The sequence below is a fragment of the Vulpes vulpes genome, chromosome 3 (assembly GCF_048418805.1).
Source record: "Vulpes vulpes isolate BD-2025 chromosome 3, VulVul3, whole genome shotgun sequence".
NCBI lineage: Eukaryota > Metazoa > Chordata > Mammalia > Carnivora > Canidae > Vulpes > Vulpes vulpes.
In genome coordinates, this window is record NC_132782.1 from 86,217,635 (window position 1) to 86,233,569 (window position 15,935).

Sequence of the window (15,935 nt, forward strand, 5' to 3'; positions counted from 1 at the left end):
TTATTACATAGTGTGCTTCTTTTTCTCTTTTTACAGTCCTTGTTTTTAACATCCATTTTGTCTCATATAAATATTGCTACTCAGGCTTTCTTTTGACATCCATTTGCATGATGAATATTTTTCCTAATTTGCAGGTGTCTTTAGGTCTAAAATGGGTCTTTTGACACACCTGGGTGGCTCAGTGGTTGATTATCTGCCTTTGGCTCAGGTCATGATCCCAGGATCCTGAGACTGATTCCTGCATCAGGCTCCTCACAGGGAGCCTGCTTCTCCCTCTGCTTATGTCTCTGCCTCTCTCTGTGTCTTTCATGAATAAATAAATAAAATCTTTTAAAAAAAATAGTAAAATGAGTTTTTTTGTAGGCAGCATATAGGTGGATCTTGGTTTTTTATCCATTATGTCACTCTGTGTCTTTTGATTGAAGTATTTAGTTCATTTACATTCAAAGTAATTATTGATAGGTATGTGTTGATTTTATTACTCATGTTATTACTTGTTTTGTGGGGTTTTTTTGTTTGTTTTTTTAAAGATTTTATTTATAAGAGACACAGAGAGACAGAGACAGAGACACAGGCAGAGGGAGAAGCAGGCTTCATGCAGGGAGCCTGATGTGGGCTGAAGGCGGCGCTAAACCGCTGAGCCACCTGGGCTGCCCATTTGTTTTGTGGTTGTTTTTTTTTTTTTTTTTTTTGTGGTTGTTTTTGAAGATTTTCTCTGATTCTTTTTTCTTGGTTTGCTGGTTTTCTTTAATGATATATTTGGATTTTTGTCTTTATTCTTGGCAAAATTATTAGTGGTTTTTGATTTGTAGTTATCATTAGATTTATATGTAACATCTACATGTAGCAGTCTAATATATGAAGTGGGTGATTAAGTTTTAACCTGTTCTTTACTCCTCCCCATGTTTTAGGTATGTGGTGTCATATTTTACATCCCTTTGTTTTGTTTCTTGGCTGATTTTTGCAGAATTACTCATTTTTACTGCTTTTTCCTACCTTCATATAATCATTTTTGGTCTTTCCACTCAAAGAGTCCCATTTAATATTTCTTGCGGGACTGGTTTAGTGCCCACAAACTCCTTTAGTTTTTGTTTATCTGGGGAACTCTTTCTCTCCTTCCATTCTGAATGATAGCCTTGTTGGATAGAGTATTCTCGGCTGCAGGTTTTTCCCATTCAGAAATATATACTTTGAATATATTATGCCACTTCTTTCTGTCTTAGAAAATTTCTGCTGAAAAATCTACTGATAGCCTTATAGGGGTTTCTTTTGTATGTAACTGTCTTCTTCTGTCTTGTTGCTTTTAATAGTTATTCTTTATCACTATATTTTGTCATTTTAATTACAGTATGTTTTGGTGTATATCTGCTTTTGTTGTTTTTTTTTTGGGGGGGTTCTCTGTGCCCCTGAATCTGGGTATCTCTTTCCTTCCCCAGGTTAAGGAAGTGTTCAGTTATTATTCAAATAAATTCTCTGCCCCCTTTTCTCTTCTTCTGGAATCTCTGCAATATAAACATTATTATGTTTGATGTAGTTACTGAGTTCCCTAAGTCTGTTCTCATCTTGCATAATTCTTTTCTCTGTCTTTTGTTTAGCTTGATTACTTTCCATTACTCTTCTTCCAGGCCATTAATTTGTTCCTCTGCTTTTTCCAGCCTGTTCATTCCATCAAGCATGTTTCTCATTTTGTTTATTGAGTCCTTTATCTCTGCTGTGTTATATCCCTTATCTCTGTGTTAATAGTCTCACTAATGTCTTTTCTGAAATCCAGTGAGTATTTTTATGATAATTGCTTTAAATTCTCCATCAGTCATGTTACTTAAAACTGTTTTTGCTTAGATCTCTGACTGTGTCTTCTCATTTAGTCTAAGTCTTTGTGCCTATTTCTTTGTGTTAGGAAAGTTACCATGGCTCCTGGTTCTTGAAAGTAGTGGCCTTATGAAGAAGAGGTTCTGGGGGCACCTGGCTGGCAGGCTCACTACTTAGTGGGGAGTCTGCTTCTCCCTCTGTCCCTCATCCCACTGTACCTGCGCTCTCTCTTTCTCATGCATCCACATTCTCTCTCAAATAAATAAAATCTTTAAAAAAAGAGAGAGAGTTCCTGTAGTGCCCAGCAGTGTAGTATCCCCTGTTCCCCAAAGGCCTGGCACTTCTAGGATGTCTCCAGTGTGTGCTATGTTCATTCTGCTGTTGTATTTTGGTCACTTTATCTTTCATCCAGTTGTCTGCAGAGACTCTCTTTGCCTATTGTGGGCAGTGTTTGGTCCCTGTCTTGAATGTGACAACTTTTTTTTACTAGATGTGCACTGGTCTGCTAGTAAAATGAGATGTGTTACTGCTGCCACCTGGAACCAAGGTCTCACAAAACACCCTGGTGAGAAGACGTGTTGGCAGGAGTTTGGGCTGGTCTTCTGAGCAGAGGGACCTGCCACACTGGGACTGAGGGAAGTGTAACTGGGAAGGGTGGTTATTCCAGAGCACAAGGCAGTTTGGTGTAAGTAAGCAAGTTAGATAGTGTGGGTGCTGCACTGATTCCCACAAGTGTCTCTGTGTTTATGCTGAGGGTGAAAGAGGACAGTGGTGTTGGCCAGTTCCTTCATTCCTTAGGGGGTCTCTCCCTGAACAGTTTCTCTGGGCCATGCTTCGAGGTGAGCAACTAATCTCCCTGCTGTGTGCCCCAGGCCTTCTTCAGATGACTGTTTGCCCTGTCTTTTCTCCAAGAGCCCCACTGGTGTCTTTGGAGCTCTACCAGAGCCAAGCACTCTGACCTTTAAAACTCCAGGGTTTAAGTGCCCTTGGTTGTAAGAACTCATGAAATTTGGACCTTTTGCTTTCCAAGCCAGTTGCTCTGGGAATTTGTCTTCCCCACACATTGTCCCGTGTGCTAATTTGTCTCTCACCCTTCTCTGACACTACAGCTCCCTCCCCACAGCAGTTGCCGCATTTTCTCTTCCAGTCTGGGTCTTTGCACTTCCTGCCTGGGTAATTCCTGCCTTCTTCATTTGGCTTCTTCTCTCCCTTCAGTTGTGGAGTTTGTTCTGCCATCCTCAGATTGATTATAGGATATTTAGGATGATTTGATAGTTGTCTTGTTTTTAGGGGGATGAGGAGAACCTAGAGTCCTCCTACTTGGCTGCCATCTCCCTTCTCTCTTCTGATGTGTAGTTATTTTTATATTTTGTTGAATTTTATTTGTAATATTTCATTGTTTTTATGTATCCATGAGAGATATTGGTCTGCAATTTTCTGCTTTTGTACCATTTTTATTTGGTTTGGTGTCAGGGTAATACTAATTTTACAAAATGAATTGGGGATATTTTTCTGTACTTTTGAAGAGATTGTGGAGAATTGATGTAAATTCTTATTTAAACATTTGGTAGATTTATCAGTGAAACTATATTGGCATAGAGATTTCCTTTTAGTGAGTTTTTAAATTACAAATTTAATTTTTGATATCTGCAGGGTCTGTATTGTTATCCTTGGTTTTGTTTCTAATACTGGTAGTTGCTATAAATTTTTCTTTCAGTGCTGCTTTTTTGTGTGTTCAAATTTTTGATATGTTGTTTTTTTCATTTTCATTCAGTTTAGTGCATTTAAAAATTTCCCATGAGTCTGTTCTTTGATCCGTGGATTATATAGAAGCGTGTTATTTAGTTTCCAGATGTTTATTGTTTTTCTTATTTCTAATCTCTAGTATGATTCCAATGTAGTAGAAAACATATCTTTTATTATTTCAATTCTCTTAAATATTTTGAGGTTTGTTTTGTGGCCCAGGATATGGCCTGTCTTGGTGTATGTTCCATGAATGCTTGAAATGAATTTGTGTTCTGCTTTTGTGTGAAGGGTTTATAAACTGACCATATCCCATTGGCTGATGATACTGCCGAGTTCTCTATCCTTGCTGATTTTCTATTTCAATCATTTATTTACAGAAGGATGTTGAGGTTTCCAGCTGTAGTTGTGGATTTCTTTATATCTGTTTTCAGATTTCTTTATATCTGTTTTCAGTTCTATCAGAATTTGGTCCTTGTATGTTGCAGCTTTGTTGCTTGGTACAAATACATTTAGGATTGCTATAGATGGATATATATTTTGATGGAATTTTTATAATGTCTGTTCTCTGGTAGCTTTCTTTGCTCTGAAGTCTGCTTTATCTGCTATTAATATAGCTGTTTTTACGTTCTTTGAATTAATAAACATTAATTATGTTTTGCATGGCATATCTTTTTCATCCTTTTTCCTTTGGCCTGCCTACATTGTTACATTTGCCCTGAGTTTCTTGTAGATATCATATGGTTGAGCCATGTTTTTTTTTCTTTTTTTTTTTTTAAGATTTTATTTATTTATTCATGAGAGACACAGAGAGAGAGTGGCAGAGACACAGGCAGAGGGAGAAGCAGGCCCCATGCAGGGAGCCCGAAGTGGGACTCGATTCCGGGGCCCCAGGATTACACCCTGGGCCGAAGGCAGGCGCTAAACCCCTGCGCCACCCAGGGATCCCTAAGTCAGGTTTTTTTTTTTTTTTTTAAGGATTTTATTTATTCATAAGAGACGCAGAGAGAGAGGCAGAGACATAGAGGGAGAAGCAGGCTCTCACAGGGAGCCTGATGCGGGACTTGATCCCCAGACACAGGATCATGCCCTGAGCCAAAGGCAGATGCTCAGCCGCTGAGCTGCCCAGGCGTCCCTCAGTCATGTTTTTCAATCTACGTTGCTAATCTGGGTTTTTTAATTGGTGTATTTAAGAACATTTACATTTAAGTTTATTGACAGATCAGGACTTAAGTCTGTCCTTTGTGTTTTTTTTTAAGGTTTTATTTACTTATTTTACGGAGAGAGAGACAAGTGGGGGGAGGGAAAGAGATGAGCAGACTCCATGCTGAGCATGAAGTTTGACACAGGCTCGATCCCAGGACTCCGAGATCACAACCTGAGCCAAAACCAAGAGTCAGATGCCTCTGAGTCAGATCACAACCAACTGAGCCAACCAGGTGCCTCTTTTCTTCCTTTTAGATGTTGTAGGGTTTCTTTCTTTCTTTCTTTTTTTTTTTTTTTTAAATCATTTCGTTTTTGTTGAGAGAACTTCTCTTAGTCATTCTTTTAGGATATGTCAGCTGGTGACAAATTTTCTTAGTTTTGCTTCATCTGAGAATGTCTTGATTTTGCCTTCATTCCTGAAAAGTGTTTCCACTGTACGTAGGATTCTGGGTTGACAGTCTTTTTCTTTCAGACCTTAAAAATTGGTTTGGCACTTCCTCTGGCCTCTATGGTTTTTTATCTGAAATATTCAGTCATTTTTCTTTTGTTTATTTCATACACACACTTTTATAGGTAAGGTATTGTTTTTCTTTCACTGCTTTCAAGATTCTGCCTTTTGTTTTCAGGAGGTTAATTTGGATATATTTTGGCATAGATTTCCTTTTCCCCTGTTTGGAGCTTGCTCAGCTTCTTGAATCTATAGAGACTTCTTTAACCAAATTTGGGAAATTTTCAGGTTACATTTCTTGTAATATTTTTTGAGTGCAGCCTCATCTCTCCTCTCTTTCTGGGAATCTGATGACATGTGTGCTAGATGTTTTGTTAGAGTCCCACAGGTCCCTAATGCCCTGTTCATTTTTCCCTCAGTCTGTTTTCTCTCTGTTATCCAGAGTAGATAATTTCTATTGTTCTGTCTTCATGTTTACTGCTTCTTCTGTGAGCTTCATTCTTCTGTCTAGCTTACCTACTAAGCTTATTTTGTTATTGTATTTTTCATTTCTCAAGTTTCATTTTGGTTTTTTTATGTTTCCTATTTCTTTGTTGAGTCTATATTTTTTATTTGTTTCTAGTGTGATCGTAATTATTTGTTGAGCCATTTTTATCATGGCTCCTTTAAAACCTTTGTTAGATAATTCTAACATCTCTCACCTCAGTGTTGGCCTCTTTTTATTGTCTTTTTTCACCCAGTTGAGAAAGTCTTGGTTCTTGGTATGATGAGTGATTTTCAGCTGAAACCTGGACATTTTTGCATTAGAAATTTTATGTGGATCTTATCTAATGATTTTTTCAGCTGGCTTTCTATGATACCACTCTGGCAAAGGAAGTTGTGTTAGAGTGAAATAGAAATCCAGCTTCCCTATTCCATTGACACTCATGGTATATGGGGCAGGGAGTTTGGGATTCCTCAGTACTGCTCCCCGCCTGGTTTCCATTGACACCACAGTGGCTTTGCACTACTGGGTGATGATGAAAGTCCTGATTCTGAAACTACTACAGTGGAGAATTAGAGGGAGTCTTCTTTACTACCGGGGGAGGGGGATAGAAGTCTAGGCTCCTAACTTGATCTATGCTGTGGGATTCGGTGTGGTTTGTAATCACCCAGTGTGGATGAAAGGTCCAGCTCCTAATCCATCGTCTTTAACATTGTTCCAGTGGGTGAGTTGGGATGCCTCATTACAGCCTGGCAAGTGGAAGTTTAGCCTATCGACTTGGCCTTTGCTGGTCCAGGGGTCGGGGGTCGTAGTTTTTCTGTGGTTGTGGTTAGAGTAGAGAATTACTGTCTAAAAGTTCACTGTCTCACTTCCTGGTCTTTTGGCAGAAGAAAGCAGGCTTTTACTGGGGCTTTGTTCTATTTGTTGGTGTTTCCAGGTTGCTGGCCCTCATCCCACTGTACCTGCGCTCTCTCTTTCCAGGGACAGCCCTGGACTGTAGGAGGCACAGAGAAAACCTAGGGAACATACCACAGTGTCATTCCTGGGGTTCCAGAGTCACTAGCTTGTCTTTTCCTCTCTCTCATGGCTTTCTTCTGTTTACTTTACATCCAGTGTCCAGGACTTGTGTACTTATGAAGGGAGGAGGGAAAGGAACTTCTATTCCATCTTCTCTGAAGTGAGAGTCTGTCTCATCTTTGCTTTTGAAAGATGTTTTCATGGGGTATAGAACTCTCTGTTGACATTTTTATCCTAATACCCAGATGTTACTGCACTGTCTTGTGTTGTTTCTGACAGGAAGTCTGTTGTCAATTTTACCTTTGTTTCTGTGTACATGTTTTTACTACTAACTGCTTTTATGATGCTCTCTTTATTACTGTTCTCAGCAGTCTGACTGGGTGGTTCCTTGTGTGGTTGTCTTTTATCATCTTCTGTTTGGGATTTGTCGATGTTCTCAGATCTGTAAATGTACTGTTTCAAATTTGTGTGACTCTGGTCATTAAAAAAAAAAACCTCTTTTATTTCTGTAGTTAGAACACTATTAACCTTTTCTGGTGTATAGTTCTATGAATTTTAACACAGGTATAGATTCATGTAAACTACCACCTCTTCAGGACACAAAACTGTAGAATCACTCTAAAAATCTCCCTTATGCTCTCTGTAGACAGTAATTATTTCCTGAGCTGTTTGTTCTGTCCTTTCAGACTCCCAATCACAAGTATATTTAGGAACTAACAGGAAGGAGTCCCACTGCTTACTGATTATCAGCTTATCTGTTTGTTGTTGTTGTTGTTTGGGATTTCTGTGTTTCATTATGGATGATTTCTGCTGTTAAATCTTCAGGTTCACTGATCCTTTCTCCCCTTCTGTCTAATCAATTGTTAATCTCTCCTGGTATATTATTCATTTCAGAGATTCTACTTTTCATCTATAAAGTACATTTGGCTCTATTTCCATGGCTCCCTAACATGCTCGTGCTCTTTTCTGACTCCTTGAACATGTGACTATATGTATGATGTCTTTTTTAATGTCATTGTCTTTTGATTTTATTATCTGCCATTTCTGGGTCTGTTTCTGTTTATTTTCTCCTTGTTATGTCATTCTTGCATCTTTGCGTGCCTTGTGGTCTTTGATTAGAACTTTATTTATGTTCTGTGATGCTGGAGGGTTTTTTTAAAATTATTGTTATTATAAATATTTTTGAGCTTTATTCTGGGACACAGTTAAGTCAGTTGGAAATGATTTGAACCTTTCAAGACTTTTTTTTTTAATTTTAGCAACTTTCTTTTCTTTTTTTTACTATTTATTTATTTATGATAGTCACACACACACAGAGAGAGAGAGAGAGAGAGAGAGAGAGAGAGAGAGAGAGGCAGAGACATAGGCAGAGGGAGAAGCAGGCTTCATGCACTGGGAGCCTGACGTGGGATTCGATCCTGGGTTTCCAGGATTGCGCCCTGGGCCGAAGGCAGGCGCTAAACTGCTGTGCCACCCAGGGATCCCCCTTTCAAGACTTTTAAAGCTTTGTTAGGCAGATTCTGAGAAGCCTTTAGTTTAAGGTAGAGTTTCTCAGTCTCAGCACTATTGAAGTTTAGAACCAGATAATGCTTTGTTGTGGGGGCTGGCCTGGGCTTCTTGTAGGATGTTTAGCAGCATTTGTGGCCTCTACTCACTGGATACCAGTAGAACCAGTTAGTCATGAGCTAAGAATGGTTTTCACATTTTTTTTTAAAGTTGTAAAAAGGAAAAGAAAAGAAGAATATACAACAGAGACCCCTGTATGTGGCCAACAAGACCAGAATATTTGCAGAGTGGCTTTCAGCCTCTTGTATGGTGACATTTTTGTACTATTTTAGACAAATGGTGGTATAAGAGACAACTTATTTTTCTAGTATAAAGAGTAGTTAAGATTACAGGCTTTGAATATGAAGAAAATATTTGAGTCCAATATGTATCTTCCACTTAATTTGACATTGGGCAAAAATTTAACTGAGCCTCAGTTTCCTCTAAAATTGAGCCAGTATATACTTATCACCTGGGTTTGTTGGTGAATTAAATGAAAATGAATGAAAATATGTAGCTGAAGGTGTGACACACAGTAGCTGTTGCTGTTACTTCACTTCAGGCGTGTGCCCCTTATTTAAAATATTCTGTGATGTCTGTATGGAGTCATATTTTGCTAATTTGGAGGATTATGGTCTGTTATCTTTCAGGTCATGCAGAAGGATTTTGTATGATGTGTACAATGCAAGCACATATCACCCAGGCACTCAGTAATCCTGGGGATGTTATCAAGCCGATGTTTGTCATTAATGAGATGCGGCGTAAGTATCATCTGTAATAGTTTATGATAGTATTTATTAGGTAATTGGTCTTAATGGCATAATTGGTAAAAGACAAACTGCTGGTGTATTGTAGAAAACAAACATGTTTTATCATACATGGATATGTCTTTAAATAATAACATATTTTTAGTAAAACATATGCTATAGAAACATACTTTGAAACCTTAAATAATAATAAATATAATAAAGTATTCAGTTTAATATAAGAAAAAAATTTTTTAAACTTTTAAGTGAGTTCCATGCCTATGGCAAAGCCCAGTGTGGGGCTAGAACTCAAAGCTGTGAGATCAAGACCAGAGCCAAGATCAAGAGTCAGACTTTCCACTGACTGAGCCACACAGGCACCCCACAGATTTAAAAATTTTTTAAACTCACTTTGTTAATAAAATCATTGATAAGTTTTACAGTGATTTTTCCCCAGATACTTGAATTACTATGCTGAGTTATAATGTCACACTGATTTCTTCCCCCCCCCCCCACTGATTTCTTTAAATAGTTTTGAATTCGTTTTAATTCAGTGAATGGGTAATTATGCTATGTATATAAAGCATCAAGAATTATGAAACTAGTTAATTATATGTTTAAAGCAACATGTAGACTCATAACAGCAAATTTGTGGATAATTTCACTTTTTCTATTTAATTTTTAAATGACTTGAAAATTTTCTTCTGCATTATAATGACCCTGATAGGGTATGTGAAATGTTTTAATGCACTTTCTATATGTTTTTGTAATAACTTTTTACATCTTAATTAACTGAGTTAGGGAGAAAAATGCATACAAATAAAAAAGAAACCCTAACTGTTAATCTGGAATCTAGCAGGGTAATTATAGTGGTGGATAATTATACAATGACAATGTATAATCCTTTTGCCTAAAAAGCTGCCGAAGATTAAGAGGTGTTCTATTGGCCCTCGGCACTATTAACAGACCAGAGGAAACAACACAAACATTTTTTATTGTTGTTGTTAAAGATTTTATTTATTTATTCATGAGAGAGAGAGAGAGACAGAGACACAGGCAGAGGGAGAATCAGGCTCCATGCAGGGAGCCCAATGTGGGACTCCATCCCATACCCAGGATCACCCAGGCAGACTCTCAACCACTGAGCCACCCAGGCGTCCCCCGCAAACACTTTTTAAACAGTGTTGGATCCTGACAGAATCTTAGCTAGGGGAAATTTTATTTCTTTAGTGTTGTGTATATATAAGGAATGATTAATATTTTTAAACCTAGACTTTAAGAAAAGGTCATTGCTGTTTGTGTGCACATATATCCACAAGCTCACATAACACCCAGCACAGCCGGTGGGATTATGGGATTGCCACTTATGTATGCAACACTGGCAGAGCACCGGCACGTCATACGAGACAGCGAATATATATTCACGTGGAGAAATTTCTCTATTCATGATTTATTGTGACATTGTCTATATCTTGTTGTTTGTTGTGTCATTTTGTCTTGCGGCTGTTTAGCCCATTAGAAACAGGGCTGCAGAACTGCTCTGTAACTGAGATGCTGAAAACAGTGTGTTCTGTGGGTTGTTGAGACAGAACTGAGATGGGTTCAGACTTTTATGTTTGCCGTGGATTCTCTTAGGGAGATATAGCACCAAATTTAATAAGATTGTATGTGCTGACGTGTTTCGAACAAACATTTTGAGCATTTTGAACAAATTTTTGAGACAATACAGTTGAAGTTGAATTTATTCAAGGATAGTTTTTTAACCTGCTGCAAATCTGGAGTTTCTGGGCTCTTAGGAACTCTAGCCCATGTGCACTTGTAATGGTCTAAAAGGCATGGTACTAGCTGTTCTTAGGATAGTTTGTGTTAGTGCTATGTCCTCATAAAATAATTATCAGGTATTTTCTAACCGACAGATGGTCATTACTCTGGGAGTACAGCTGGGGCATATAATCTGTGATGATAAGGCTGATGTCTTTACTTAAACTTCACAGGTATAGCTAGGCACTTCCGCTTTGGAAACCAAGAAGATGCCCACGAATTCCTTCAATACACTGTTGATGCTATGCAAAAAGCGTGCTTGAATGGCAGCAATAAGTGAGTATAGCAAAGCATTAGTCATTTCTTCCCTTGGCATCACTGACCTATCAGTTCAGTTTTGCCTTTTATGATGAATGCACAGAGCTGTGTGTTTGCTTCACTCTGACTTTGCACTGCCTTTTCCTCAAATGATTTCCCTCATTTTAAAATGATTGAAACATTTTAAAGGGGTGCTTACTATAACAATTTGAATTTAATTACAGATGTCAAGAATTGGGTATTGATTTGGCCATTACTTAATTTCTGAGTAGCAGCATCCCTTTGCAGATCTACAACTAACCACTTCTCCTTTCTAGTTTCTCCAGCATTTTTTCTGCTCCTCTCCACCCTCTGAAATTTATGTGTGTTCCTTGTATCTTTCTTAGTTTGGTCAATTACCAGTTCCTACAGTTTCTTCCTTAAAATCTAAATGCAGACTCAAGAGGAAGATTGCAAATACAACTAGATACCAAATCCTAACCCACTTGCTATTGTGTGAACACACCTGGTAGATCTGTTCTCATTCCCACTGTTGCTAGCCTGCCTTGACTGGGCTCTGCTCACTTGTATGACAGACCCCAGAGCAGAGGAGAATGCTCTCTACTCCCTGCCTTCTTCACCAGCCAGTCCACACACCCAGTGTCATAGGTGTACTGCTTGCTTCCAGGTCAAATTCCTGCTTCAAGTCAAAGCCCTTCTCAGTACTGTCCTATCTCTTTCTGCCTCTCCCCAAACCCTCAGTGTGTTCTGGTCCAGGCAAGATGACACTCTGGCTGCCGTGCATACTGATGTCTTTTTATTCCGTGGCTTCCTGTTTGAATTCTTGTTCTTTTATAGATGTCCATGCTTTTAAAATTCAGTCATAGCATCTGTAATTTTTGTACAACTCTTGTCTCATATCACTGTTTGTTTTTTCAGATTAGACAGACATACCCAGGCTACCACACTTGTTTGTCAGATTTTTGGAGGATACCTAAGATCTAGAGGTAAAGTTTTATTTAAAGTTGTTGATAAAGTGATAATGAATATGGTTAGAAAAGTGCAGTAGGAAAGGTTTAGTACTGGAAAGTGTGTCTCCTGTCCCCCTCAGAGGCAGCCCCTGGCCCAGTTGATAGTATAGCTTTCCAGTACTTTCCTTCCTATGCATGAGAAGCCTGGGAGTATGTTAGATCTCTTTCCTTTTTCTCTTAACATGATAAATCTTTTTACGTTTTAGTACATGTAGGTAACACAGTCTTTCACAGCTAAAGTAGAAATCTATTTACTTGAGTCCCCTAACAATGGATATTTAGGTTGTTTCTAATTCTTTGGTGTTGTTATTACCATTAGTCATTCATGGAACATCCTTATACATTGCCTTTATGTTCATGTAAAAGTGTCCAAGTAGGATGGATTCTTAGAATTTCTGCATTAAGGGGTACCTGTATTTTAAATTCTGATGCTCCAGATCATCCTTCCTAGAGGTTATACCAGTTTACATTCCAACCAACAGCATACGTGGGCTGCATTCATGACAGTTTGGCTCACACTGTGTGTAGCATTAAATTTTTTTGCCCAATCTGAAAGAAAAATGTACTTTATTTTGATTTTTTATTTTGAAATAATAATATTGTGTTCTGTCATTTCAGTAGTTGGTATTGCCAGAAGGATTACACTTTGCTTATTCTTTGCATTTTATTTTCATTTCAGTCAAGTGTTTAAATTGCAAAGGTGTTTCAGATACGTTCGATCCATATCTTGATATAACGTTGGAGATAAAGGTATGTTTGCTAATTGTAGTGATGAGGTTAGAAAGTCAAATTTTGTGTAACTTTTTCTGCAGTTCATTTATAACTTAGACTATAGGTACTAGAGAATGTGAATTGAAACATTTCCTGGGCCAAGATTGTATTTAGAGGGGATTATGTAAGATATGTAGCAGGTATCATACAGACTTAAGAGACTTCATCTTTTTTCTGCCCTTTGACTTTTCTCTTGATAGGTCATGATAAAACCAGAATCTGATGCCTGTATTAGCCCAATTTAGAGGATTGTCATTCTTTAGAAACTGTTTTGTTTCTTGCATTCTCTAAGCTATTTTTTGTTAAGCTTTTATTTTTCTGATGACAAATGTAATCCATGCTTATGATAGAAATGAAGTGTTGCAGATAGGTAGAGGGTCCCATCCCTCAGGATGAACCCTTAACAATTTGATATAAACTGTTCCACACCTACTATTTACTGCTTATAAAAATAGGATTACACCTTAGGCCTGTTTGGCCACTTGCCATCTTCATGTAATTCTGCTTGGGGGCCTCTCTGTATGTATGCCTTGACAGTCGTGCCATAGTGCCCGGTGAGTGCAGACACCATGATGTACATGTCCGATTCCTTGCTGGTGCATATTTGGTTTGTTTCCAGTTTTATGCTATTTTAAATAGTGTTGTGGTGAGAACTTGTTTATACATCATTCACTTTGATCCGCATATTTTTTTTAACAAGGGGAAGATAATTTGATGTATACATGTATAAAAGTGAACATCATAATAAAAGAGAAATTTATTTCTACACAAAAATTCACATTTGCTTTTATACCTTTGAGATATCTTTTTCTTTTCTCTCTCAAGTGGCAGTGAGAGGTCACGTGGTACTGATGCTGTTGTTTTCTTCCCAGGCTGCTCAGAGTGTTAACAAGGCATTGGAGCAGTTTGTGAAGCCGGAACAGCTCGATGGGGAAAACTCTTACAAGTGCAGCAAGTACGAGGATGTGACCACAGTGCTGGGGTGGGATGGGGGTAACAGGGGGGTGGGGAGCACATAACAGTGGGGTAACTTGCTGTGGTGTTGGGGGTGTCTCAGGAACCCCCTCGAAACTCCTGTGAGCTCCTGTGGTGTCTGGGAAAACACCAGGTTTCCGTGCTCCCAGGGTCGGAGATGTGCACCTCTGTCCTTGGGAGGCTTGGTGTCCCATTACTGGGAAGGTTTGTGGGGGGCAGTCCACGGTAGCTGCCATGTAGAAGGGTGCGGCCCAGATGATGTGTCTGTGGTAAGCAGCGTTTTCATGGACTCCTTGTTAGGAGAGGCAGTGATGGAGTGGGGTTTACCTTCTAGAGCGATGAAGGCTCTTCCCCTCTCATCCAGTTCTCACCCAGGATTGGGGTGGTATCTGCTGGAAACTTCTAGAGTTGATGATTGATTCATTGCTATATTTTCCTGTGAAATCAAGAGAGCCTCTATTTGAAGAAAGTCCTGCTTCACATGTTTTAATAGATTTTCATTTTAGAATCAGGTACTATGGGTGATCCTTATCAAATACTCAAGTCATTGGGGAATAAAGCTCCCCACAACCACAGGGACTTCTCCTACTCTAAGCTCCACAAATGTTCTAATCTTTACTTATATTCTTTTTGTATCTGGATAGGGATTTGTTTGCTAAGAATTATACGAGCTTGAAAACTGATTAGCTCTCCAGTTTGTTTTGAATTGGGAGAAGTCTGTAATTACCTGATTTTAAAATTATCAATGACTGTGGCTTCTCAGAAACTGTTCTAGCTTCCTTTTTACTTTCATGCTAATTGAGCAATCTCCCGTTATAAATTTTAGTGTTTTGATTGTTGATTGAGAGCCATGGTGTTTCTTAGCTAGTAGCTTTCTTTTAGGTTTGGTGGAAATATTTCAGAGAAATAACAATGGAAAGACCAAGATACCAAAATGTGTGTGTGTGTGTGTGTGTGTGTGTATTAATCTTCTTAATCTTTTGTTTCTGTTTATTTCAAGGTGTAAAAAGATGGTTCCAGCTTCAAAGAGGTTCACTATACACAGATCCTCTAATGTTCTTACGCTTTCTTTGAAACGTTTTGCAAATTTTACTGGTGGAAAAATTGCCAAGGTATGTAGATAATATTAATAACCTTTTACATTGAGTCTCTCAGTAAATATCAAGGGCTATAAACGACCTAATTGAACAGTTCTGTTACCTGATTTCCTAAATTCTTCTAGTACTTAGTAGTGAGGAAAAAGCATTGAGCTAGTGGTAATGTGTTATGTGTGCTTGTGAGTGTATGTTGTTTCACCTTTAGCTGGTTAGACTTTCTGATGATAAAACTGGTAACTATGATCTGCATGTGGGCTCTGTGGTCAGGGAAGGTGGTGAGATACAGGGAGAGCTGGTGTTGTTTGAAATCCAAAGAGGATGCTACTGCTAGATCTCAACACTCTTTCGTTAGAGTTGATTTTCCTGTTTGTTCATATTTTCTGATAGTAACACACTGAATTTTCGTATTTTCTTTCTACTTTCTAAAATAGAAAATATCAGAAATCAGTAGTACATAAGAGATCTAAACAATCCTTTCCCAAAGTAGTAAAACTCAGTGAGACAGAAGTCCAGAATTAGTGTTCCATTGCATCCTTGGCCTGTTCAGAGGATTCACTTCATGTAGATCCTTGTTTGCTGCAAAGAAATCAAGAATACAGTGGGAGCGCATGAAATAACTTGGGCTCCAGGCTAATTATGTCTTTTGAAATGTGGTTCAGTGTGTTAGGTTTTTGCTTGAACATCTGAGGGTACCGAGCCTTGTGCACAGGTCTCCATGTGGATATGCAGAATGATCTGGGCCTTCAGAAGTAACCTTCCTTTATCCTCTTTCCATCTCTGTTTAGGATGTGAAATATCCTGAGTACCTTGATATTCGACCATACATGTCTCAACCAAATGGAGAACCAATTATCTATGTTCTGTATGCAGTGCTGGTACACACTGGCTTTAACTGCCATGCTGGCCACTACTTCTGCTACATCAAAGTAAGCAGAGTTTACTGTTTTTAAAGTAGACTCTAAGGTAGCTCTGGCACTCTTAGGGGGCAAGGTGGGACTTCTACAG

At 38.5% G+C, this 15,935-nt stretch overlaps 1 protein-coding gene across 2 annotated transcripts in view; it reads left to right on the top strand.

The window, feature by feature from the left end:
* Positions 1-15,935, top strand: part of USP42 (ubiquitin specific peptidase 42) — a 49,517-nt gene that overhangs the window by 20,656 nt on the left and 12,926 nt on the right. For both annotated transcript variants that reach the window (XM_072753164.1, XM_072753163.1), the window contains exons 4-10: positions 8,903-9,013; positions 10,993-11,095; positions 11,996-12,063; positions 12,767-12,837; positions 13,731-13,813; positions 14,834-14,945; positions 15,716-15,856. In XM_072753164.1, coding sequence (XP_072609265.1) covers positions 8,903-9,013; positions 10,993-11,095; positions 11,996-12,063; positions 12,767-12,837; positions 13,731-13,813; positions 14,834-14,945; positions 15,716-15,856 — 689 coding nt within the window. The remainder of the gene's footprint in view (positions 1-8,902; positions 9,014-10,992; positions 11,096-11,995; positions 12,064-12,766; positions 12,838-13,730; positions 13,814-14,833; positions 14,946-15,715; positions 15,857-15,935) is intronic.